Below are 26246 nucleotides of genomic sequence, written 5' to 3'. Positions count from 1 at the left end.
TCCAACAAAGAGCAAACACTTGTCAAATTAACTCCACAAATTGTAATTTTCCCTTTTTCGACATTAAATGTTTTCTCAGAAGGTTGAAAAATGATCTTTTACATCACGCGTCAGTAAAAACAATCAGCTCTGAGCAGCAGATTCACCGAAGTGAACTCGACTCTTCTTCGAGAGCAGCCTCCAGAGAATTAGACCATTGATTATAACTTTATTTCATCAGGGTCGAAGCTGCTGTTACACTTTAGTGAATAAAACTTTAGATTTTCCACCAGCGCTGCTTCAGTGTTTACAGTTTGTCTCAAGTCTCTGCTCAGACGTGAACAAATTGTGTAAGAAGATAATTTGCTCCGTCATGTGACCTCAGAATACTGATGAAGCATCTTGAAGGAATCGGATGATCTGGATTTCTTTTAGAAACTCGTTTTCATATCGAGTCGTTTTATTCTGAGTCGTCTCGAGGACAAATGCAAATGTCTCCCAGATCCGAAGGTTCAGCTGCAGAGAGAGAAACAGAAACTCATGTAAATTCAGGAGAATCACTTTCGAGTGATGTTTGTTTTCGTCCCTGAGTCGAGTTCCAGCTGCAGGTTATTGCACAGACATCACACGTTGGTTCTTCTTATCAGATTAATTTCTCTGGTGTCATTATTCTCAGTTATCACACGTCTGTTTCTCATTTCCTTCCTGGTCGTCGGCTTCACCTCAACTCTGCTGCTTCGTTTCAGGGTTTTTATTATCGAGTATTTTTCTTTGTGCTCTTTTCCTGTTTCCCATTTATCTACAAATAACTTACAAATAAATCATGTAATCAACATTTGAAACACAAAGAAGAAGAAAATTTACATTTATTTGCATAAACATGGATTTCAAACTACATAAAGTACCAACTAATATTTAAAAATAATAGAGTTTATATTAATTTGCAAGTGTCTCCACTGCCGGGCGTTGATTGGCTGTTTCCCTGACAACGGGGGCGGATTTCTGCGCTAAGGTATTCTTGGCCTACGCTGATTGGTCACAGGAACTCCAAACACTTTCCTGATTGGCTCTGTCATCTGCCAGTTAATTCCGCTGGAGGGCGGAGCTACAAGCAGACTCTAAACAAAGGAGAGATCTGATTGGTCAGACCTGAGTTATGTGGGCGGGGCTTTAAGTTGTGGTAGGTGTAACCTGTGGATTCAGTCAAGTTAAAGAGACGTCATAGAGAGAGAGACCGGAAGTACGGACTTAAAGGTAAGAATAAAAGCATAGAATATAAGATATAGAAATAAATAAAAAGTTTGTAAACTGTTCTTTAACCTGACACATTCATTGTGTGTGAAGAATTGTATTTAACTTTCCTTTAAACATCTAAATTGAAACATATGAAGAATATGTTGTAAAGTGTGCGTCACCTCAGCATCTGTTATATTTAAAGCTTTAATTTGAAATGTTAGTACTCAAAACAAAATGTACAAGTGTAAATACAATATCTCAACAATAAATCCATGATTATTAACCTTAGACATTGGAGTCAAACTACAGTTTCTTCATAAAAGGTCCATTTGGTAACTTTTCCAGAGCTTTTTATCGTATCACATGATTTTTCATCAGCATATTGAGGTTATTAATTATTATTATCAATATTATTGGTTATAGTAGTAATAGTTGTAGGAGTAGTTGTTATTGAAGTTGTAGTTGTGGTGTTTGTCATGTATTGAACCGTTGTGGCCTGAAAACGGTGAATGAGACTTTTATTCTGAAATCAGACACTGGAAACCTTAGTGTGTAAATATCCTTACTTGACACTCGTGTCTCAAACAGCTGGAAAAGACGAATCACTTTATATTTTACCCTCAGGTTCAATTTCTAGTGTTTTGAATTAATTGCTCACAGATATCTGTCACGTGCATTGATCCAGGGAAAGTGTGTGTGTTTTAAATGTGTATTTTGTGTGTCTGTGGGTGTGTGTGACTCCTCCCACACATTCCTGTGTGTCTGGGCTGAGAGGAGGAGGAGGAGGAGGAAGAGGAGGAGGAGGAGGAAAGCGAGAAACTGAGGCTGCAGCTGTGGACGCTGAGACAGAACGAGATGATCAACAACAACAAGGAGAAGAAGGAGCGCGACTCGGACTCTGCTGCAGCTGCGACTCTCTGACTCCCAACATCTGTGTTTTATTATCCTGCTGCTGCTCAGACAACTTGTTGGAAACTTTATTCCTCCCGGAGTGAGATCAGGAGTTTCCAGTTTGACCTGTTTACAACAAAACTTCACTGCTTCTTCTTCTTCTTCTTCTTCTGCTGGAGGAGGAACAACCACATCCACCTGAGAGTGTGTGCGTGTGTGTGCGTGGAGGAACCATGGAGATCCTGGACAGCAGTGAAACCTTCCTGCACTGGGACAGGAACCTCAGCGAGCTGTCGGAGACTGGAGACATCGACTCGGTGCTCTACACCAACGTGAGTTATCCACCAGGTTCCACTGATTGATGGGTGGATGGATGGATGGATTGATTGATTGATTGATGGGGGGGAAGAGGACGGAGCGTGTGCGAGTGATCGATCTCCTGATTGGCTTTGGAATATCTCTCACTCGTAATGTGTGTGTTGGGGGGGGAAGTGAAGTGCCTGGCTCTCCGTCCACAACCTGAACCTTGGGGTCCAGGATGCAAGTCAGACTGTGTCTCACTCTAATTTCACTCCTCTCTCTCTTTCCCTCTCATTTAAACATATTATTTATTCAGAAAGTCTTGAACATGACAGACATTTAAACTTGTTATACTCTTACTTATAATTAAACTTCAAGAATCAAGAATGTAAAATATTTTTGCAGTTTTGCACAAAGTCATTAAAAGCTGTGATACAGATGTTAAAGATGTGAACATATGGAGTTTGATGCTCACTGAAATCTGGGGCTGCAAACAAAGACTATTTGTAGTAATCATCAGTTTAATAAGAGGGAAAGCAGATTAAAAGTTTTCATTTTCAAGTTTTCTCTTCTTCAAAGACAAAACAAAGCAGCTTTATTTGAAGATTTCAAACTTGAAGGAAGTATTTCAGTCGAGGTCGTATCTCAACAGAGGCCGCTGCATTTGACTTATACTTTTAATTTCACTGACATGAAGATCATCAGATTTATAGAAGAAGAAAGATTTCAGTAACTTTGCTCCTTTTCTCCAGTGGGGGTCTTGACTCACTTCGTGGGGGTTGGGCTCTGAAACACTAAATATCGTCTTTGACTCCTGAGATTTTTCTCCCTGACGACGACCAGAGACACAAAACCTCCATAAAATAAAGATATGAGAAGTTTCTGATGACGATCAGAGGTTTTTACATCTTTTGAAACGTTTAGTGACGACCCTGTTGAACTTCTCAAACTTGAGCCGGTACAGAAAACCACTGGAGTTCCTTCAAAATAAAAAACCCAGTGTGCTCTTAGATTCCAGGTTTATTTATAGGAGGGGGGGGCAGTCTAGATGAGAGCCTCCTGTTGTGTGACTGAACACCTCCCAGTTCACTTAATAACACACACACACTCCATTTAAATCAAAATCTGGAATCTTTACTGTTAATTTAGTATTATTTTGTGGATTTTAATGAAACACGAGTTTGTCGAAGTCACTTTCTGCTCAAATATTTACCATCTGTTACTGTTAGTTTACTCAAATTGTGTGAGTGATGAACACGAACACGTGCCGACACACGTCCTGCACAAAGCGAGTTAAAGTTAAAGGTGAACTTGTCTTTGAAGAGAAGTTGACTCTGTGCAAAGAAAAGAAAAAAGACTCAGAGAAACGATTATATTAGATTGTACAGAAAGGTGCTGGTTAAAGGGAGAAGTGGAGCCTGAGGTCAAATCCCCAGCGTCTTCAAGTTGAAACTTATATTGAAATGATTGTAAATTACATGAAATTACTTCCTTTTGATTTGTGCAGTGAAATGAAGCTGCAGATAAAGACGAGAGTAATTATCTGGAGTGAAAGTTCTTGAGGTTTGAGACGAGCTGCATCAGAAAACTCAGAGGAAGACAAACTGTTCTTTAAAGCTGCAGAGAGGCGCTGAACAAAGACGCTCTTTATTTCCACCGTTATTTCCAGTAGCAGTTTGGCATCACTACTCCGAATCAGTTCAGGTGTCTTTTGTTTCTCCGACTTTCAAGGATACGACTGAAAGTGAATTTAGACTTAAAGGACATTTAAAGAGATCTGTAAAGATGGAGCTGGGTTTTTAATTCTTCTTGTGGATTCAAAACTTTATTTAAACACAGGGAAAGTTTAAAAGGTGGACCTTTTTAAAAGACTTTCAGTTATGCAACTTGAAGTGTGTGTTGCAGCATATTATGTGTCTCTGGGCCAAACTTAGGGCCAAGAGGATTGTGGGTGTGGGTCTGAGAGAGACACACAGTGTGTGTGAGTGCGACTTTGTGCACATATTGTGTGTATTTTGTGTGTGTGTGTGTGTGTGTGTGTGTGTGGAGACGATGGGAGGAGAGGTTGAGTTTACAGGGAAAAATCCAGCTGGCCTGCAGGATGGTAATCAGACACCACAGAGGCTGACTGGGTCGGAGTCTGAGACAGTGTGCGCGTGCATAAACACACACACACACACACACACACACACACAGACACACACACACGCGCTCAGTGGCATTTCCCTCTCCTATGAAAAGCTGCAGACAGGTAAAGACTTGTGTTGAAGCTGTGAATGTGGGTCCTCCAAACGAGTCCTGAGGCCACAGATTCTGTCAAATACCTTCAGACTGTATCTGCTCCGAGCTGCAGCTGCTCTCTGATCAGATTCCAGAGGAAACCGGGTTATTGTTATAACAGATTTGTCTCAAGATGGAAGAATCATCCAGGAGCTCATTGGCCAAGAGGCTAAAACCCAAGATGAGTGTCCGAATAAACAGGAAGTGACTGGAGCTGCTGAGAGACGTGTTAAGAGCTGAAATGAAGTTCATGAAAGTCTCATAAGAGTCTGACTGATGTGGATCCACGTTATTCAGTTATTAGTTATTTATTCTGGTGGCTGACCCCACCTCCTCCATGTTAACAGATGGGACATGGAGCAAACTAAAAAGTCAAAGTACATGTTGAATACGTCTTTGTCAAGGATTATGAACATGTGTGTCAGGGACAGAGTAACACAAACTCAGTGGAGCTACGTTAACTAAATCAGGTTCGGGTCGGAAACCCCAATGTGTGTCAGGTTTAAACACAGACGTCATGATTGACAGCTGAGACGGACTCGTGATTGGTCGAGGACGTGTATCGGCGGGACCTTGATACCACGTCTCCTCACCACGATCACTAGCCTTGACTTCAAAATGACGTCAAAACCGCAAGATGGCGAAACACCATTATTTTGGTAACATTTTTTGTACAACGGGAGGAAGTAGAGACGCGTCGTCCATCTTTGTTTACAGTCGATGTTCAGACCCCGAACGTGGATCCAGGGGTTTTTCCTCCAGGTGTTTGAGAAGGAGACAAATATAAATCTATAAAAGACAGGTTGTGTGAAGAGGCAGCTCCAAGATGCTCTTGTTAGCACAGTGAATATTCTATATATAGTAAAGCATGAATAGTGTGTGTGTGTCTGTGTGTGTGTGTGAAAGCCAACACTGTTTGAATGAGGTGCAGCTTGAGAAACAGACTGTTGAGTCTTTGTGCGTCGTCCCCCGGCCGTGGGTCGGGTCTCACTCTCTCTCTCTCTCCGGGGGTTTGTTGACCTGGGATTCCTCACAACAATGTCGACCTTCTCAGCGCCTGCTTCTCCCATCAGCCGGTTCAGGCCCCTCCCAGCAATTCCTTCAGCTTTTACCATAATCAAGTTCCTCAGGTTTTAAAATAACCACCCGGCAGCGTCACAGTGAAGGTGGAGACGCGTCAGCTTCTTTTATTTGTCACTCGACAGTGACAGACACAATCCCTCTTTGAAGTGGGAGCGAGTGAGTCAGAGATATTTAAAATGCTTCTGTTTGATGTTGACAAAGGAGAAGGTGAAATCAATCAGCCGATGAATCAAGTCGCTATCAAAAACATACTTTCTTCATTTCTACGATCTGCAGGAAGCTTTGAAAACAAGTTCCAGGAACATTTTGGTTGAAATGAGCCTAAATAAAACTTATTTATATCAAGTCAATCTATAGATATTATAGTTCTGTATGTAATCGTTTCTTTTCTTACTTCAACTTTGTGTGTAACACCTGAAGAAGATGAATGTCTTTGTGAATAGATTGTGTCTCCAAATCACACAGAAATATAAAATGTACATCACTGTATTATCCCTCCTGTGAGAGGTGAACTGGATCATTCGGGAAATAGACACAGAGACAAACTTAAATTCCATCTTCCTGCACTTGCTCATACTTGCAACACGCCAAAGGACACATGGCGTGTTGCTCGGCACATGTCGTCCGCACAGAGTCGGACCTGCCGAGGAGAAGAGTCTATTTGCTCTGCACATGCTCCAGGGCGTCGCAAATATGTGTCTGCTTACATAACACCCGGCGTCCTCGGCTCCATAAATCTAACTCCAGCTGTGGTTCGACGCTTTTATTCATAAACGCTGTGCATTCTGACACACACACACACACAGACACACACGCACACACGCACACACAGACACACACACACACGCAGCGTTGAGAGCAAACAGTTTGATCCATGTGCTCACAGTGCAGAGCCTGTTCTCCGCTGGGGCAGGGCATCCTGCTCGCCGGTGGCCTCGCTCTGCCTCCGTCTGAATGGTCCGTGTGTCCGTGCTGTAACATGAGTGTCAGTGTGTAGGCCGAGACGGTCACACACACACACACACACACACACACATATATATACACACTCCAGTTTTATATGGAGGGCAGATCAACGACAACACACTTTCACAATCGCTCACATTTGATCAGCGGTCAAAGGTCAAAGTGTCTCCGTGGTTTGTATACACTGTTCCACATATCACCTCGACCTGGCGTCTATCAGCTGAGTGTGTGTGTGTGTGTGTGTGTGTGTGTGTGTGTGTGTGTGTGTGTGTGTGTGTGTGTGTGTGTGTGTGTGTGTGTGTGTGTGTGTGTGTGTGTGTGTGTGTGTGTGTGTGTGTGTGTGTGTGTGTGTGTGTGTGGTGATGAAACACGGTGTCATTACTGCAGGTGTGGTGCCGGATCTTCAGGTTGGTCTGAAAGTCCTTTGTGACAAAGTGAATGACAAAGGGCTTTTGGAAACCTTGATATTGAAAGAGGTGAGATTGTCAGAATAAAAGCTGAAAAGAAATGAGATTATCCTGGTTTCCACGTGTCCGTACAGCGCAGCAGCTCCTGGAGTCTGTTCGCTGACCGACCTGAAGCCGACTGCGGCTCAGCAGCAGGTAAACGTAGAACCTGTTCAGCCCGAAACCACATTTTTAAGGAAAAAAGAAAAACCCATCCAGCAAGTTAACTGGTCGTCAAACTCCGCCTCCTCCTGCTTCAAGACGTTTTCACACCGGAAAATCCAGAACAAGCTTCACGTGTTTGTTCCATAGTTTCCATTTGTTAGTTCTGTTGTCACATTGTTGTTTAGGGACTAAAGAATTGAGTCTGACATACGTTCGTCCTGTCGACATCACCTGCGTGGGCTGCGTCGACCTCCACTCTGATTGGTTTGCAGACGGGCGAGCGTCAGGGGCCGCGTCCTTCGGAGGTCCTGATCTTTCGCCTCGCTTCCTGCCGCCATTTCCTGTTTGTCACAGAAGCGCAATGAATCATGGGATATGTTGTGTTGGGAAGGATCCACCTGCCTATGATTGGTGCAGCTTGATTGAAGTTGAGCCTTAGCAGAGGTTTGAACTCTCTGATTTGATCCTGACTCGGAGCTTAGTGATGATTTTTGAAAACATTCTTACTCATATTTCTGCTCTAATGTCGTCTGATCTTCAAACTGCTTTTCGTTGTTTCCTCCTGTTTCCCTTTGATTCTCCAGTTTCAGCTTGTGAATGACTTTGTAACCAGAGTTTGAAAGGTGATATGCACATGTTCTCAGGCGATACCTCCTGGCTTTTAATGCTGAGGGACATTCGAGTTGAACAAGGGTTAAATTTTGCATCTATTTGTTGAATGAATGCTTCTGATTCTGATTCTGATTCTGACCCAGGGTTTTACTTTTTAAGTTGAGACCTTTCAATATATCCTGAAGTTCCTTTGCTCCAACCTGAACCCGGCCTTCATCTTCACATAGTTTTTAAATTCTTCCCCTGAGCTCTCCCCCATCCTGATGACATTAAAATATCTGGGAACATATTTCTCTCCGACCTCGCTCTAATCGAATCCACCTTCCCCACGTTGAACTCTCTCAACTCCAGAAACCGACGGTAGCCTTCACATGGTTCGCACATGGTCGTCCCGGACACGTTTCTCTCCTTCTCCAGTCTGATGCAACGTTTCTCCCGGCGCTGAAAGTTGGAAGTGGACTCGGCCTGTCAGCTCGCCGCAGGCAGGCCGCCATTTGAGGGCGAGTCCAAGGTAGCAATCAGAGTGAGAGGGATCATTATGGAAAATCCACAGGAGCCTTCCTTCTTGGAGGCAAAGCTAAATTTATCCGTCTGCCCCCTTCGCTCTCTTTTCTTGATTCTGTCTCATCGCCCCCCCCTGTCTTTGGTTTAGGCTCCATAAAAGGTTTCAAATGAGGGTGTGTGTGTGTGTGTGTGTGTGTGTGTGTGTGTGTGTGTGTGTGTGGTTGTGGCAGGGAGTGGGCTTAACACACGGCTCAGTGCTTTAAAGACGTTCAGCCCTAAAATGAGCCTGGAAGCAGTTTTATATAGAAGCAGTTTGGAATCCAGCACACGACCACTCTTTCTTTCTCTCTCTCTTTCTTTCTTCCACTCTTTCCTGTCGTCTGTTTCTTTCTTTCTTCCTCGTCCTGCTGCAGTCTGAGGTTGAAGGATGAGTCTACAGTTGTTCCACCTCAGGTATAAATCAGGATTCTCCGTCACAGACTTTAAAGCTGCAGATTCGACAGAAGTCGACTCGGAGCCGTCGCAGCACGAGCTGCAGCGTCTCAGCTTCTGAACATGAAAGAGCGTGAAGCCTGTAAACTGAAGATTAAACAGCGAGACACGCTGTACTTCTGTTTTTCTTTATAGATCTCGCAGTTAAACATCCAGAGTCGTAGACGACAGAAACCTCCTCATCCGTCGTCTCGTTAACCTTTCACCCCCCCTCCTGCCTGACTCCTGCAGGCTGAGCCGGGACGAGTTGGCTCTCGTGTCAAATACCAGAGACATTGCTTGATTTTCCCAAAGAAACAGCAACTTAACCTCCGAGTTGTTCCTCCCTCCAACTTTCCTTTTTCCTACTCTATGTTTTTATTCAACCCTTTACGTCTTGATTCCTTTTTCCTTCAAAAATTCCACATAAATTATTTTTCTCAAACTCAATAAACCTGCGTCAGACCTGCACTGACATTTGGACGTGTTCCTGAAGTTTTCCGGAGGTTCTGCATGTGAGAAGTTAAATGTCTGAGTCGGTTGCTCCAGGTATTTTCTGCAACTTTTCCTCTTTTTCAACCCACGATATTTGTTTTCTTCAGGTTCATTTGGACATTATCCGGAGTTATTACTTATAAAAAGACTCTCACTCGGACATTTGTGTTCTCCGGAGAATGTCAGGAGATTATCTGGAGTTCAGTGCAGGTCTGAGAGCAGCTTGTTGGTGTCAACGTTAATAACTCGCAGGAGCAGTCGGCTGCTGAAGATGCTCACATGAGAAATATTAACGTTTAAAACCTTGAATCGTTCTTATGTAACCTAACCTTCCCTAGCATCACACCTTTCTCCTACGTGAACTGGTTCCATCGGACAGACGCCTCTCTCCATCCGTGCACGTGTGTGTGTGTGTGTGTGACGTGTTCAGGATAAACAAAGACATTCCTCTGCCTGGCAACCGGCCGCCTCAGACTGCTCCCATCATAACACCGGCGGCGCCCAAACAAGTTTCACCAAGTGGTCGGATTAATAAACTCACTATGGGGAACCCAGCGAGACCCAGACTGACCCAGTTCTTTTACCCAGCATTCAGCAGGAGGTGGACGGAGGAATCCTTTCATGGAAACAGACCGTCAGTCATCGTGACAACCAGTGTTTGAATCCTGCAGCAAACAAGCCGATAAAACACAGGAAGGGACTTGATCAATCTGTCTTTTCAGTCAGATTAGCTTCAAATAAATCCACCGAATCTTCTCACTCTCAGAGAGTTCGAATTTCAGGCGACGCTCGTTGAGTCGAGGTGATTGAAGCGATGGAGAGTTGGTGCAAAGGAGGAAAACAGGAAACGTTTGTGCTGACGGGAGGAAAATGTGAGAGATACAAAAGGAAATGTTAAAACTGTGAGGAGAGGTGTGACGGAGTTCAGTTGTTGTGCAGCGGCAGGAAGTGTGTGTGTTGCACTTGATGACTGGTCAGTGTTACAGTGGAGACATGGAATGAATTATGTGTGTGTTTGTGTGTGTGTGTGTGTGTGTTGACCCAGTTTCTAACAAGCACACACACAGGACGAGAGCTGGATTAGAGGGAGAGAGAGACGTAGAAAGTCAGTTGTTAGTTTCATGGTGTTTTACACTTGAAGGCGTTTTCCTGTAAACAAACAAAGTATACATTTCAAGTCACATCATTTAACACTGAACTCCACAAGAGACCAAACCCAACAAGATGGTCGTCTCCAGAAACGTCCCTGAACTCACTGGTTCCTGCTGAAGACGTAAATCTTTAAAAGAATAAATCAGCTCATTGACTCTGAATATTTAAGAAACACATCCATGTTGTCTCATAAAGAAAAGCTCCAGTACAGAACTTTATGTGAGGCCTGTTTTCTACTGGTCAATAAACCCACTAACACCAACTAACATCTGGCTTTTGTCACTCGCAGGTTTTTATCGGCTCCGATCGGCAGTGATAGAAATATAACACGCGCTAATTCCTTCTGCTTTATTTTGAACTTCTGGGCGTTGTCGTGTAAATAGCCACGAACCTTTTGTGTACTTTATTGGAGGGGAAGTTTAAAAAAAATATTTAGTTTCAAACACTGGAACTGTGTCTTGTAAATGTATATAAAATATATTTATATATAAACCAGCAGGCTTTTCCTCATGCAGCTATTAAAACGGCCCGAATGTCCAAACCTCTGTCTGGTGAAGTCTTTCATAACATCTGGAGGGTCGGTGTGTGGGAAGCGTGGGGGTGGTGCTCAGTGATAGGTCGGTGTGACAGACTGGAAAGTTTGTGTTACTGTGTGTGTGTGTGTGTGTGTGTGTGTGTGTTTTGGGAAGCTCCATGGGGCAGACGGGGGGAGCAGGATGGGATTTTACTAGAAGAGGGACCCAAAGGGAGAGAAGGAGACGTTGTTTCCATTTGTTCTGTTGTGCGTCTGTTTTTCTTTATCGTCTCCGTCTGTGCCCACTTCTGCTCCTCACACACACAGACACACACACATGAACACACGCATGAACCCACACAAACACGTGCACTGTCATATCTGCACCGCGGCCTTCGGATAACAACAGAGTTCTGAACTTTGACTCTGTGAACTCTCTGCTTCCTTTTTTAAAACACGTTTCCTGTCGTTGGCTCCGACGTTTGAAAAGCTTTTTACTTTCTTCAGTCGTGAAACTTCGTAATGGATCAGCTGTGATTCCTGTCACGTTCAGAACGGCCTGTGGGCGGAGACTCCACGGCCCAGCTGGAGGTCACGCCTCCTGGTTCTCTCTCCCACATCCTGTTGTTTACATCCGTTAAGCATCTCTCCACCTCCGCCACTTCTGTGTTTACAGAACAGATTCAAATGGGTGAACACGTCAACACACATGTTGTATTTTTTGTGTATTCAGGAGCTTTGAATTGGATTCTTTTACTGCCTTTTGACTTGTCCGTCCTTTTTACCCAAGATGCACCTCTGTGTGCTTCGTCTTTCTGACCTTTGACCCACGTCAAAGGAGAAAATCTGCCCTGAGGCCGAGGCCCTTCATAAAAGTAATGATGTCCTTTAAGCAGCTCAATCAGGAAACAACCTGTTCTTTTGTGCGACGAAATAATGAGGTAAACGTTTCCTACTTTAATAATTGACCTATTGTTCAATTTAAAACGTCCTCGTTCCGGCCTCTGAATCATTCGTCCTTTCTTTTCAAAGCAAACTGAATATTTTGAACTTATGTGGTCAAAAACAACCAAAATGTCTGAAACCGTGAGACGTTCATGAGAGTGAACAGGAGTGTGTGTGTGTGTGTGTGTGTGTGTGTGTGTGTGTGTGTGTGTGTGTGTGTGTGTGTGTGTGTGTGTGTGTGTGTGTGTGTGTGTGTGTGTGTGTGTGTGTGTGTGTGTGTGTGTGTGTGTGTGAGTGTGAGGCACAAAGACAAACCACAGACCTCAGAGGGTTTCTGATATCATAGGTCTTATCTGGTGTGTGTGTGTGTGTGTGTGTGTGTGTGTGTGTGTGTGTGTGTGTGTGTGTGTGTGTGTGTGTGTGTGTGTGTGTGTGTGTGTGTGTGTGTGTGTGTGTGTGTGTGTGTGTGTGTGTGTGTGTGTGTGTGTGTGTGTGCAGTCTGGATAGTGTTGCAGCTCTCACACGATGCAGTTCTGTGTGTGACAGCTTCATTTCTGATGAACAAACTCATAAACCTCACAAACCTCCTCATGTTTGTGTTTCCCTTCTGGTGTGTGTATCCACGTCTGTTTGTTCCTACACACAGACACACACACAGACACACACAAACACACATTCGTCTGGTTGACATCATCCCTTCCATGGTGTCTCATCGCAGCCATGAGCGATCTCCCTCCTCTGACTCACTGACGCTCAGGCCAGAAAAGTGATCTCGCCTCACAAGAACGCTCTCGTTCCGATAAAGGACTCGAGCCGGTTCTCACCAGGACGAGAGCTCGACCCGCCGTGACCCAGATCCATCAACTGTCTGGACAGGAAGTGAGAGCCGCCCGAGAAAGTTCAGATAACAACGGGACGAGAGGGACGAAGCAAAGAATCTCCTGCAAAGTTCTCCTCAGACAATGGAATCCTGAAATATCAAATAATATCATCAAATCAAATAGAACTAAATGTTAAAAAAGGATTAATAAGTTCAGAAAGATTTGAAAGTATATGATAATAAAAGAGTAAATGGTAATAAAACCAAAACCAATTTACCAATTTAACCAATAATTCGTGGCCTTTGATTTTTAAGAATCAGACGTTTATGGAACTGATTTCTATGAGTGAGTCAAATCCTGCTGCTGCCGTGTTAAACGCAGAAACATCAGTGTTGTGTTGTTTCCGTCCGTCTCAGCTGCTCAAACCAAAGCTTCCTGTGTTTGTGTTGAGGGTTTGAATCCCTGCCGCTCTGCGGATACAGTATCTACACGTGTACTTTGAGTGTTAACACAGCTCACGCACATTGTTAGCATTCCTCGCTGCACTTTGTCTTACAGCCGCTGAACAATGACGACACAGTTACCACAGAGGCTCAAATATGCAAATCGCTCTTTATCCTGGAGGCTTGTGGGAGTTCGCTCAGAACGGTGGGAAGCTCCAGGAACTGGATTTCACAAGATTCTCCCAAAAACATCTTAACAAACAGGGCAGAGGTTCAGCACATGGCTGATAACGAGTTGTAAAGAAGGAGGAGACGATAATATGATGATAAGATTTACAACTTCGATTATTGAAATTAACCTTAATTGATGAGCTATTCACTTTTATATCAAACGTAATGACTTCCCAACCTTTCCTTTGGGCTTATTAGAAACTGAAAATACACGGTACAAGTTTATCTTTCATATTTTATAACTTCATAACATTTACAACCGCAGATTTGCAGGCTGATAAAGTTACTGATGATGATGATGTCACAGTTTATATAACGAGAAGAAACGACATGAACAACATTTAAACATTTAAACATTAAAAACATCAACATGAACAGAATTCAGTAAATGTTTCCATGAACTGAGGTTACACCGAAATAAAAAACCTAATGGGTTGAGTCGTGACATTTACACTAAGTGAGTGTGTGTGTGTGTGTGTGTGTTTGCCTTTTTTATTAGTGTGTTTGCAGTTTGTGCGTCATCGATCCAGGGCAAGGTACACACATGAATACACACACACACGCCCACACACACACTCTCAGCTGGAAATTCACTTGACATCGATGACCTTTAGGCCTGTGTGTGTGTGTGTGTGTGTGTGTGTGTGTGTGTGTGTGTGTGTGTGTGTGTGTGTGTGTGTGTGTGTGTGTGTGTGTGTGTGTGTGTGTGTGTGTGTGTGTGTGTGTGTGTGTGTGTGCCGACTTTCTCACATCTGGTCTTTCCAGGAGGGAGGTGTTACATCATCACACTCTCCCCTTCCCCTCGGTTCCTCAGTAAACTTCTGGTCATTAAGGGTTAGAACAGACACATCCTCCGCCCTCCACATCCTAACTACTGACCCACACAGCTGCTAACTACTGACCCACACAGCTGCTAACTACTGACCCACACAGCTGTACAGGCTTTTATTGACAAGTCTGCGAGATTCTTTATTTTAACCGTTAAACCGTCACTACAGCTGCTTTAGGTTTGGTTTGGTTTAGATTTCTGCAGCTCGAAGAATTCCCCCTCTCTCTCCTCTGTCTTCAGACCTGAATTAACACATCACAATCTGTCCTGTCAGCGACGTCCTCTGCTTGGCTCTATGTCCCTCAGGGGGACAAAATGTTATTGAGAAAGAGCTGCTCCTTCAGTGGAGTCAGTGACCCACTGTTGTTTTACCCCAGTTCCAGTTTAAACTCCCAGTTTCCCCTGTTCACCTCCTTGAGTCCCGCAGCTGGAGAGTGTTACGTTACAGCCGCTAAATAACACGTCACTGTTGGGCTGCAGAGACAAAGAGGGTTCTGTTGTGTGTCTGTGTGTGCGTGTGTGTGTGTGTGTGCGTATGTGTATGTGTGTGATGAGTTACACCCAGTCAGTGACTTGCAGGTCGGCCGACTTGCCCTTTAATCGCATTTTCTTTACTTTTCTTTACACACTCACGCTCGACCACAACCACACACTCTGCAGAAATGACAGGCAGCACATAGAACCTCCCTGTGTCTCCGTTCTCCTGCAGCCGGACCTCCACACGCTTCTTGTCCTTACACACAACGACAACCTCCCTGTGTCCTCCTGGTATTTATCTGCGTCCACATTCAGGAGGGTTTTTACTGGAGAAAGGCTGTGGAGAGCAAAGTGGTGTCAAAGGTCACGTAAACCAGATCTGAACCCACAAAACGTCCCTTATATTTAAACGTGGTTTCGGTGTGTAATTACTCCTCCGTCTCAAAACGACGCCCTTTTCTCTTTTCTCATCTCCGTGTTGGTTTCCTCTTTTCGAGCTTGACCCAAAGTCTCAGTTTCCTTTAGTCTCCTGAGGCCGGACGAGATAAAACAACATCCTGACATTTAAAACCAGAAAATACTCAAATGTTTGCTCAAGTTATAGAGACAAGGAAATCATTGTATATTTGATTCAACCTGTATTTTTATTTATTTGAGCTGAATTTAGAATCACAATCATCATCAGAGCAGAACTGTCCATTTCTTTTGGGAGGTTTAATAATATCAGCAACAGTTTGATCTACGAGATTGGCTCTCGGTAACCGTGGAGATTTAGCTGTTGCCAGGAGACGCTTGGGGTGGGGGGGGCAACAAGTTGCTGTTAATGTCTTTCCGTGATGTGCCGGGTTTTGTGGCTCGTGCACGTTCACTTAGATCCACTGACTGATTCATCACGACAGTTGGAGGCGAACCCAGTGGAGGAGAAACGTTTAAATATTTGTCCTCCTCTCTTCCCCTGAGCAGATTCACTGGTGCGCTGTCAGTGTTTGCATTACAGACACACACACACACACACACACACACACACACACACACACACACACACACACACACACACACACACACTCTCCCCACAACAGAAGCCTGAAATCGGGCCATATAGGGGAACATAAAGCAGGAGTGTGTTGTGTGTCTGTGAGGTGAAGAGGTCATTTCACCTTGTGTGCGTGTGCGTGTGTGTGTGTGTGTGTGTGTGTGTGTGTGTGTCACTGAGTGAAAAGGCTGCGAGTCAAGTTCTCTCTTTCTCCGTCTGTAATCGAAGCCACATGTTTGGCGTTGGGCCGCCCTCCTCCTCCCGTTTCCTCCCGTCCTCCATCTTGATTTCACTCACTTCTTCCATCCCTCCGTTGTCTTCCCTCTTTTGTTGACTGTTGCGTAACTAAAACTGTAGATATTATTTTCTCAACCAGCGGAAACTCCTCTTTCACTTCATCTGTGTCTAATTTAAACGATTTAGCTCCTTCTCATTGGCTGAACGCTGACCGGTTCCACGCGGCTCATTGGACGCGCTCAGAGTTTTCTGCCTGGTAACTCAAGTTACATCAGAAGTTCAAGCGAGGACGCGACTGGAAACACAAATTTGCTGTTTTCACAAGAGATTCACACATTTGTAAGAAAGATTTATGATCCCTGTGTGGAAAAATCTGTCTCGCTGTATTCAAATACCACGATACCCATAAAAAACTATTTTGCATATGGGTGTAAACATGATTCAATCCTTATTTTCAACAAAACAGATGAATAGAAAATATGAAAACATGTTACATGTTAAAAATGATCCAAAGTATCTGTGAGTTTAACCCATAGACTGTTTTTAAAAGATGGACGACATTATATACTTTTTATTTTATATTATTCCAAACTTCCACACTTCTTATTGTGATTTCAAACCCATTTATATACATATATAACTTTCTGTATTCATACTATATTGTAAACTATTGTGAATTATACCTATACATTTTTAATTTATGATCCAAACTACACTGATGGGAACTGAATCAGTTTATTGTCAATTATCAATTATTCGACTAATTGGGGACATAATTCTTTAATTGAAGTTAACTGCAGCTTTATAATCCTAAGTAAAAGTTAAAGTCAAGACTTGATGATTTGTTCAGTGCCGAGTAATTAGAGGCTTTAAACACGAGTTTCCTGTTGGAAGATCCAGCTGTTTAGCACGCACACACACACACACACACACACACACACACACACACACACACACACACACACACATGTATACAGTGTGTTATCAACACATCAGCACCTTGGTTATGCTTTGGCTGCTTTTTGTTTATTCTAGTCACAACACCTGAACACAGACACACACACACACTCACACAGACACACACATAGACACACACACAGACACACACACACACTCAGAGGAATGCAGCAGAAGGAATGTGATGAAGGAGACGCTGGGGGTTGGTGGTCGGGGGGGTTGAAAACAGAAGAGGATTATGGGAGGAGGACTCATCTGTAAACGTCTGGGTGTGTTTTATAAAAGTGTCACCACACTGAGAAACACACACACACACACACTGATTGGTGGGGGGTTTGGTGCATCTCGAGTCAGAGACAGTTTTACAGCTCTCTGATTGGCTGCTTTACGGTTCCCAGGGGGCCGAGCGAGCAGGGAAACTTCAAGGGAAGAATCTGACTGTGTCTCTAATTACAGAGAGAGACACACAGACTAACTACAGTATTTGTGGTAGTTTTATATAATTATGGACCCGTCTCCTCCTGCTCGTGGTCTCGTCTCCGACGGGATCAAACTCATATTTCCGTCTGTTTATAGAATATTTTCTTTCCCCCCCCCCCTCCAGCACTTCTCTGAGCTGCTGGACGACCTGTCACATGACGCCCTGCTGGGTCAGCTCCTCAGCGACCCCTTCCTGTCCGGGGTGCGGGGCGGCGTGGAGGATATGGAGGGCGACGAGGACGATAGCGACCTGTCCCCGTCCTCGCCCCTGCCCCCCCACATCACAGCCGAGCACAGCTACTCGCTCTGCGGGGACAGTCGGCCGCAGTCGCCCCTGTCGCACCTGACCGGAGAGCAAGGCAGCGACGCTGGTGAGACACAGAGTCGTACTCACTGAGGGTGGGGGTGTTCGCTGATATGTTCAAACTCCATATTGACGCGTTCTGTCCTTCAGAATCAGACGGGGACTCGGCCGATTGGCCCATGGAGCAGGACGAGGCCATGGACGCCATGGACGCCATGGACGGCCTCCTGTGTGAGACTCCTCCCTCCTCCCCAGCCTCTCCCTGTCTCTGGCCTCCAGCGTGGGGCCCCAACAACCGAGGGCCCTCGGCCCCTGCTGCTGCCGCCCCTGCCCCGCTGCCGCCGCCACCGCTGCCGCCGCTACCGCCGCCGCCCCGGCTCAGGCCACAGTCAGCAGCCACAACCAGAGCAAGAGCATCAAGGTGAGAGGCCAGAGACTCCTGATGGACAGAAACTGAAATGTTTACTCTTCATTGTTTCTCACCTCCTCCTCCTCTTCTTTCCGTTGCAGATCAAAGAGGAAAGCATCGTCCCTCAGATCAAACTCGAGCCTCATGAAGTCGATCAGTTCCTCAACTTTTCCCCCAAAGGTCAGAATCTCTCTTCTCTTCTTCCTCCTGAGCTGTGAGGCCCCCTGGTGGCCATTTGTTCACATACCTCACATCCAAGTTTAGATCAAGTGTTCAACTCGTTTACTACAAGTAAAAGTAGCAGAGACACAAATTTACATTAGAAACCATATGAAATATTCCCATTGAAGTGAATAATGTTTTTTTAATTTGAAAAAAAGAAAATAAAGGTTTATAGGTCTAGATTCAGTGGGAAGAGTTTTCTTTTCTCACGATGCATCATGTTCACGGAGATTCTGTCTTTATCGAATATATATTTGCAAAATATTCAAAATTCAATATTCAAGCTTCTCAACGATCTTTATACTATTGAATCTAATATTAAATTATTGTGTCTTTCACCCAGATGAGATCTAACCTCTGCTCCTTGTTTCTCCGTCTCTCAGGTCTGGAGTCCCTGCAGATGCCTCCCACTCCTCCCAGTTCCCACGGCAGCGACTCTGAGGGCAGCCAGAGCCCCGTCCACGCTCCGCCCGGCCTCTCCTGCCCCACCTCCCCCACCAGCCCCTCTCCGTCCCAGGCCAGCCTGAAGGTGGCGCCGCGGGCCGCCTCCTCCCTGTCCAACTCCCCCCTGCTCACCGCCGCTCATGTAAGCCCTGACACACGTTAATGTAGAAGTACCACATGTACAGAGGCTGGAGTTCAGGTTCGATTCTCTTGTTTGACGTATTTAATTTGTACATTTCATTCCTGTGTGTAGAAGCTGCAGGGCTCAGGGCCGCTGATCCTGACGGAGGAGGAGCGCCGGACGCTGGTAGCTGAAGGTTACCCCGTCCCCACCAAGCTGCCGCTCACCAAAGCCGAGGAGAAGGCGGTGAAGAAGATCCGCAGGAAAATCAAGAATAAGGTACAAATTACAGACTCGACTCATTCATCAGCTTGTTGACACGTGTGTTCTTTAAATAATGTTCAATACCCGCTTATTAAAACACCTCAACTTGAATATAATTTGAGTTATTTATTATTCAGATGCACAAATATATTCATGATATTGTTGGTTTTCAGTGTAAAAACCTCATCAGAGCATTTCACACTGATAAATCTAAAGATATTGTTCAGAAATATTTCTATTTCTCTTTCTTCTTTGTTTTTAAACCTGACGTGAAGGAATATTAAACCTTAGTGAACATCAGTGAATTTTATTTCCTCAAACACATTAAACAAACCGATCGTTTCTCTAATTCGATTCCTTCGTCTTCTCTCCGTCAGATTTCCGCTCAGGAGAGTCGCAGGAAGAAGAAGGAGTACATGGACGCTCTGGAGAAGAAGTGAGTCCCGATCTTGTTCTTCTTCATCCTTTCATCAAAGTGAATGAAGAAGACTTGAAGCACCTGCATGACTGTGTCTGCAGGAACAAACTGAATCACTTAGACTCTAGATATCGTCACCTTGAGCATGTTGAGTCCTGAGTCTCTTTGTTTATTGCAGAATTAAAGTAAATGTATTGATAAGTTAACCTTCATTCGCTGTAACTTCCTGTAGACTGAAAAGAAAAAGAGAAAATATGTCACCTCCATCAAATAAAATGCAATAAACAGAGAAGTCAGTTGTTATAAAGTCATGCGAGTGGACACTGACCCTGCAGTACTCCTGTCTGACCACAGGGTGGAGAACTGCTCTAACGAAAACAACGAGCTGCGCATGAAAGTGGAATCTCTGGAGTGCACGAACAAGTAAGAACACGTGACACGAGAACAGATGTTTACAGATGTTCACAGATGTGTGACTCAGGCACAAAGCTTCAGGACATTCAGGTGTTTGTTTTTATGAAACACAGGAAAACAATGAACCTGAATCTTATTATTTGCAAATGATGCCGAGTCCAAAGCTTCTGCATCTGCTCAGCTGCAGCCATAAATAATCATGAGGCTATTTTCATGTAAAATGCTCAATGTGTGTGTGTGTCTGTGTGTGTTAGTGTGTGTGTGTGTGTGTGTGTTATACCCAGTGAGTGTGTTAAGTGCATCTGACTTGACTAGAACGCAGCTGTTTTCACTCTTGTTTGCACTCAGTGGTTAAAGTGGTCTTCACTGTCACTGTCATGTGTGTGTGTGTGTGTGTGTGTGTGTGTGTGTGTGTGTGTGTGTGTGTGTGTGTGTGTGTGTGTGTGTGTGTGTGTGTGTGTGTGTCCATGCGTGCGTGTGTCCGTGCGTGTGTAATACAAATAAAACCTCAGTGGAGAATCTGACTGATGCTGAGTAAGAGACATTAACACTGAACAGACACCAGTCATGTTTATTTTTACACAAACATTTGAACTACATATAAATATATTCAATTCTCATGATAGATTGTGGTGCAAAAGAATTCCAGGTTTTATTTGTTTGGGTCTTTGTTGCTTATTTTCTGTAAAGTTGTGTTTCATCAAATTGCTTCGTCGTAGATTAACTCATTAAAACTTCAGCAGATCTTCTCCTGTAAGAGGCTGAAACCTCTCTCTTTACACAAAACCTATAAATGCAGAGTAAATAACGAAGAGAAAGAGAAATGCACATACTGTATGGGACCAGTGTGTTATGTTGTGTGTATCTAATGTATGTGTGTGTGTGTGTGTGTGTGTGTGTCCTCCAGGTCTCTGCTGCAGCAGCTGCAGTCTCTGCAGGCGCTGGTGGCCGGCAAAGTCCCCAAGTCCTGCAGGATGGCTGGCACCCAGACATCATCGTGTTTAATGGTACTATACTGTGTGTGTGTGTGTGAGGTGTGTTTGTGTGTGTGTGTGATGATTTTGTGTGAGTCATTGTGTACTTACCTCCCCTCTTTCTCTCTGTGCAGGTGGTGGTTTTGTGTTTTTCTCTGTTCCTGGGGAGTTTTTACCCCGGGAGTCTGACCCCGTGCTCCACCATCACTGAGACAGGCCTCGCCTCAAAGCAGCTGTCGGTCCAAGAGTCGTACACGGCCACAGGTGGGTGCACACAAACTACACACACATCATAACATAGTTCTAAACTTGGATATGAGAGACTGTGATAAAACTATGCAATAAAACGTGAAATCAGATAAATGGGATAGAACATTTTCCCTGAACGTCTCTTCTAACTTTGGTGATTGGTTTATCTCCAATTTTCAGCAGGAAACTTTACACACCGTTGCTTTAATTGAAAAAATATGGAATACAAGAATGAAAAAAACACTTATTTTAATGAAGCATTGACATTTGCGGTCGCTCACACTTTTGTCGTCAATATAACCACAATATATCTGTTTACCTACATGTTCTCATATCTGTGTTCCTGGTAAACAGAGCACCATGCATTATTGGAAGTGGACACACACACACACACACACACACACACACACACACACACACACACACACACACACACACACACACACACTGAGAGTTTAACCTGACCCGTCCTGCTGTTTCCATTGTAATGAATCATTAGTTCCCAGCTGTAAAACTGTGGAGGTCCATTAGAACATCAGCAATAATCAGATTCCACCTACAGAGCAGCAATAACAGCCACAGAGACTGATTAGAGGAGTTGACCTTTCACTGCATCCTCTCCACTGCCTCCCACACACACACACACACACACACACACACACACACACACACACACACACACACACACACTTTTATAATAGAGAACAGATACAATTTTCTTAAAAATCAAATCCAGTGTCCTGTCCCATCCTGCCCACACACAAACAGACACACACACACGCACACACACACTGTGGGCTGAACTGTTTTTCAAATATGAGATAATAACATGTGTTGCTATATTATTATATATATATATATAAATATATATAAGTGTGTGTGGGACGTTGTGTACTTCAGTGTGAGAGTGTGGGGTTTATATCGTCGACTGGTGCCACTGGGTGTGTTCAGTCTAAATACTTTTAACCATAAACTGTAAATAAAGATGGACGACACGTCTCCACTTCCTCCCACTGAACACTTGTCCATGTCCCAAGTACTAACATGGAGGAGCCGGGGTTTAGGATCTATACTGCAGCCAGCCACCAGGGGGCGATCCAGATGCTTTGGCTTCACTTTTGGAAGCTGTCATGTCGTCCATCTTTATTTAAAGTCTAATATTCTAACACTTGATTATAAAGTTACCTTCAAATTTAATCATAACCAATAAAAAAATAATAATTAATGAAAAACAATCGTTCTAACTCTTTCAGTGAAGTCGAGGAATCTGTTGTCGACCTTCGAAGACGAGCAGCCGCACCTGCTCGGCCTCGGCGGCGAATATCCCGACCAATGGGAGGACAAGCCGGCCGTCGTCATGGCGGCGTGGCGTCACTCGGAGCAGCAGAAGCTCGTGGTGGAGCCAGTCAGGGCGGAGACACACCCACCTTTCATGAGTAAAAACAACGAAACGCAGACGCCGACAAACCTGCTGCTCGACCTGCACAGGTAAACACACACAGATACACACACATAGTAACACAACAACACAACAACACAACAGAAAACAACACAGGGAGATCAGGGGATTTAATATCTGTGGAGCGGAAGAAGTGATTATGATAAATCAGATTAATCCTGTTATTTCGTGGATTCGTTGTCTAGTGTGAACACAACAAGGACCGAGCAATAACACAAAACCCGTTTTTTATATGTAACCTGTGATCATCTTCCTTCTCTTTGTGGTCTTGTGTGTCTCTTTGTCATCATTTTATGTCCATGTGGTAATTTGTTTGTTTCTCTTAGGTAATTTTTGTCTCTTTGTGGTCTTTTGTGTGTCCTTGTCGTCATTATTTCTGTCTCTGCGGTCGTTTTTCTTGTCTTTGTAGACTTTTTTTGTCTTTTTGTGGGAATGTTTTTGTTTCTTTTAGATCATGTTTGTCTCTTTGTGGTCTTTCTTTGTCCTTGTCATCATTACTTTTTGTTTTTTTTGTCTCTTTGTCTCTTTGTGGTCTTTTTGAGTCATTCTCCGTCTCTGTGGTCTCGTGTGTGTCATCTCTGTCTCTGATCCATTTCACATTGTGCTCATTTGATTGTAATTTCCCTGTCGTTCAGACCCTGACCCCCACACAACTGATCCAGATGTTCATTACAGATGTGATGAAAGCTCAGAATGCGATGACGTCATCTCACCTCTTGGCTTTTTGTCAGGTCTCTGGAGCAGCAGCTGACGCACGAGAGCCGCAGCAAAGTGGTCGAGCTGGAGCGAACGGTCAACGAGACCTCCTGAGGTCGACGCCCCCCCCAGCCGACCTCCTCCACACCCCATCCTGACCTTTGACCCCTCCCCCCCTCTGGAGCATGGTTCAGTGTCCTGGAGCAAACCTCATACAGTAGTTGTTCCCACTGCTGATTATTTAAGGTCATTTATGTTTTCAGCCATCTCTGTTCAATCAGATACACTGTAGTAGCACGAATACGAATAAGAAGACAGGGGGGGGGGGGGCACTGGTTGCCTTCCGTTGTGAAGTAAAAGTTGCACTGAATAGTTTTTACGTGAGTCAGTTTTATTCGTCCTAATTGACCCGACATGAAAACGCTGTTAAATTCAGATAAAATTCGAAAAAACGATCCAAATGTAGCGCGACATTCATTCCAATGGAACGTGTGTTAAGAGACGACAGGTGAGGCGTTTGTACAGGACACTGACGAGGACCTCTGTATTTATAGAAATCTTGTTTTCTAGTTTTAATATTAAATGTTTTTAATTCTATTCCGTACAGTCTATCACATTTTGATACTTTTATTGTGTTTTACGATTTATTTTATTGTGCTATTTTATATGTTGTTCATATTCCTTCAGCTGACTCGAGGTTTTCCCGCGTCGAGGGCTCAGCTCGGGGGTTCCTGCGCTTATTTGAGAAAAATCGGAGACGTTCTGAAATATTTGGTGGAATGAAAAAGTGTTTGATTTGAGTGCAGCTGGAGATCAAATGTCATTTCACACCTATAAGCGTCATTATATATTGGGGGGTGTGTGTACAGATGTTACAGAGGTTTGCAAAAACACGTGGGGACCCTGCGAGCGGAGCCTCACACATTTGGACTGTGTGCGAATCAGGGGTCAATATTTGAGACTTTTCTTTCTGTACATATTCTTTTTAGTTTTGGTCATGAAATGCATTTTACAGAGCCACATGTTTCAAGTAGCAAACTTCACCTTAAAATAACGTTTACGCATCCGGAGACATTTTGGGAACAAGTTTATTTTGCTTTCGATGCAGACACGACTCTGCATCTTTTTAAAACTCACTAATTAATAAATGATATCAACTTGTTAATTAAAGACTTCCTGGGATTCGCTGTTTCCAGATGCTCCTCCAGCTTCGTGCAGGAGGAATCAATCCTCTCACTGAAAGCAAACAAAACCGTTTCCCAAAATGTCGAGCTGTTGCTTTAAAAGACGTTTTAAGATGGAGCCACAGATTTCTCCTCCTGCGCTCACCTCGCTTGGCCTCTAATCCTCGCTTTGCACACCGTCAGCTCCAAGAGTCTTCATCTGCTCTTTTTTTAAAAGCATTTACCAAAAAACATATTTCTTCCCAGAAATAAAAAAAAGATATATCTATTTTTGTAAATATGAGTTGTTAATAAATAAAAAAAAGTCTAAATGTGTCTGGGATGTGCAGTTTAAAACCAACGTTTGATTCCTTCTGTCATGAACGTGAGACGCCTTAGCTTCAGTTCGACTTGTTTCTGGGTTTTGGTTTGATCATCTGATGATTGCAGGTCATCGTGGCTCTTATCTGTTCTTATTAAGTGTTTTACAGACGTGTTGTCGTGTGTGTTACAGACCAAACCAGACATTTTATACAAATGTAGTAATATCCAGTCAATTCACCCGTGTCTGTTGTCTGAGCTGCATCACGCTCCTCACGCTGTAGAAAACACAAGATGAGATGTTGGTTTCATATTTGAAATGTTCACGACCTGCTCCCTCCAGTTGAGAGCGTTTTTCCAAAGTCAGATTTCATTTCTGTGTTGCTTCTGTGTAAAGCCCACGTGACTTATAGTCTTTCTGTCTTTTTGCATTCAAACGAATAAAGTATTTTCCGTAGTAAAAGCAGAGACTTCCTCTTCCTGTGTGTTCTGTTCACGTTGGATTGTTGATAGAGTTTTGAAGTCGGGGGTTGAATTCATCCCAGACTCAGGCCACACCCCTCCACTGACTTATTTAATAAATAAAAAAATGTAAATGCTGTTTGAAAAACAAAAATAATACGTAGAAAAACCGAAAAAGCTTCTTTCAGTGGATGACGATAATTTGTTGTTTGCTTCAAAGCATTTTTCTCACAAGTTGAAATTAAGTTAAGGCCAAACTGCATTAGGACGGAGGCGAGTCTCATGGTTAACACGCCGCTCCACAGAGGAGCCTCTATCTCCTCTGAAATGACCAGCGTCCGAAAATAGCTCGGCTGCAGCGCCTCATGACGAGGAGCGAGAATTACTCTGACAGTCGCCGAGACAATACACAGGCCCACAGCTTCACAACACAGCCGTGTCTTAGTGACACTGCAAACAGGAAGTGACACACCGCACCAGGAGCCACATGAATAACAGACAACTATTCATTTTACACACATTTACTTTTATTGATCAAGTGGTTTTGTTTGTTGGTTAAGTGACCTGATCGTCGACATAAAGATGGACGACGTGACGGCTTCCAAAAGTGAAGCCGAAGAAGAAGAAGAAGAAGAAGCAGCTGCAGTCTTCACCTCCAACGTTATAATGCTTGAACCACGAGTACTGTAGTACTGTGGAGTACTGTAGTACTACGCCTGAAGGTGCTGATGCTGCTAGTGATACCATCATGATGTTACCATGGCAACCAGATGAAGCTC

The 26246-nt window shown here is 43.9% G+C and overlaps 1 protein-coding gene across 1 annotated transcript; it reads left to right on the top strand.

The window, feature by feature from the left end:
• Window positions 1-25468, top strand: creb3l2 (cAMP responsive element binding protein 3-like 2). Its single transcript, XM_035147870.2, is given in 13 exon segments — window positions 1-2438; window positions 17672-17918; window positions 18002-18091; window positions 18094-18272; window positions 18362-18440; window positions 18866-19068; window positions 19180-19326; window positions 19689-19747; window positions 20084-20152; window positions 21051-21150; window positions 21252-21381; window positions 22620-22854; window positions 23557-25468. Coding segments are annotated over 13 exon segments (1716 nt in total). The 5' UTR covers window positions 1-2339; the 3' UTR covers window positions 23636-25468.
• Window positions 25469-26246: the final 778 nt, after the last annotated feature.

The sequence above is a fragment of the Hippoglossus stenolepis genome, chromosome 22 (assembly GCF_022539355.2).
Source record: "Hippoglossus stenolepis isolate QCI-W04-F060 chromosome 22, HSTE1.2, whole genome shotgun sequence".
Taxonomy (NCBI): domain Eukaryota; kingdom Metazoa; phylum Chordata; class Actinopteri; order Pleuronectiformes; family Pleuronectidae; genus Hippoglossus; species Hippoglossus stenolepis.
The sequence above is the reverse complement of the archived record's forward strand: the minus strand, read 5'-3'. Positions and strand labels throughout refer to the sequence as shown.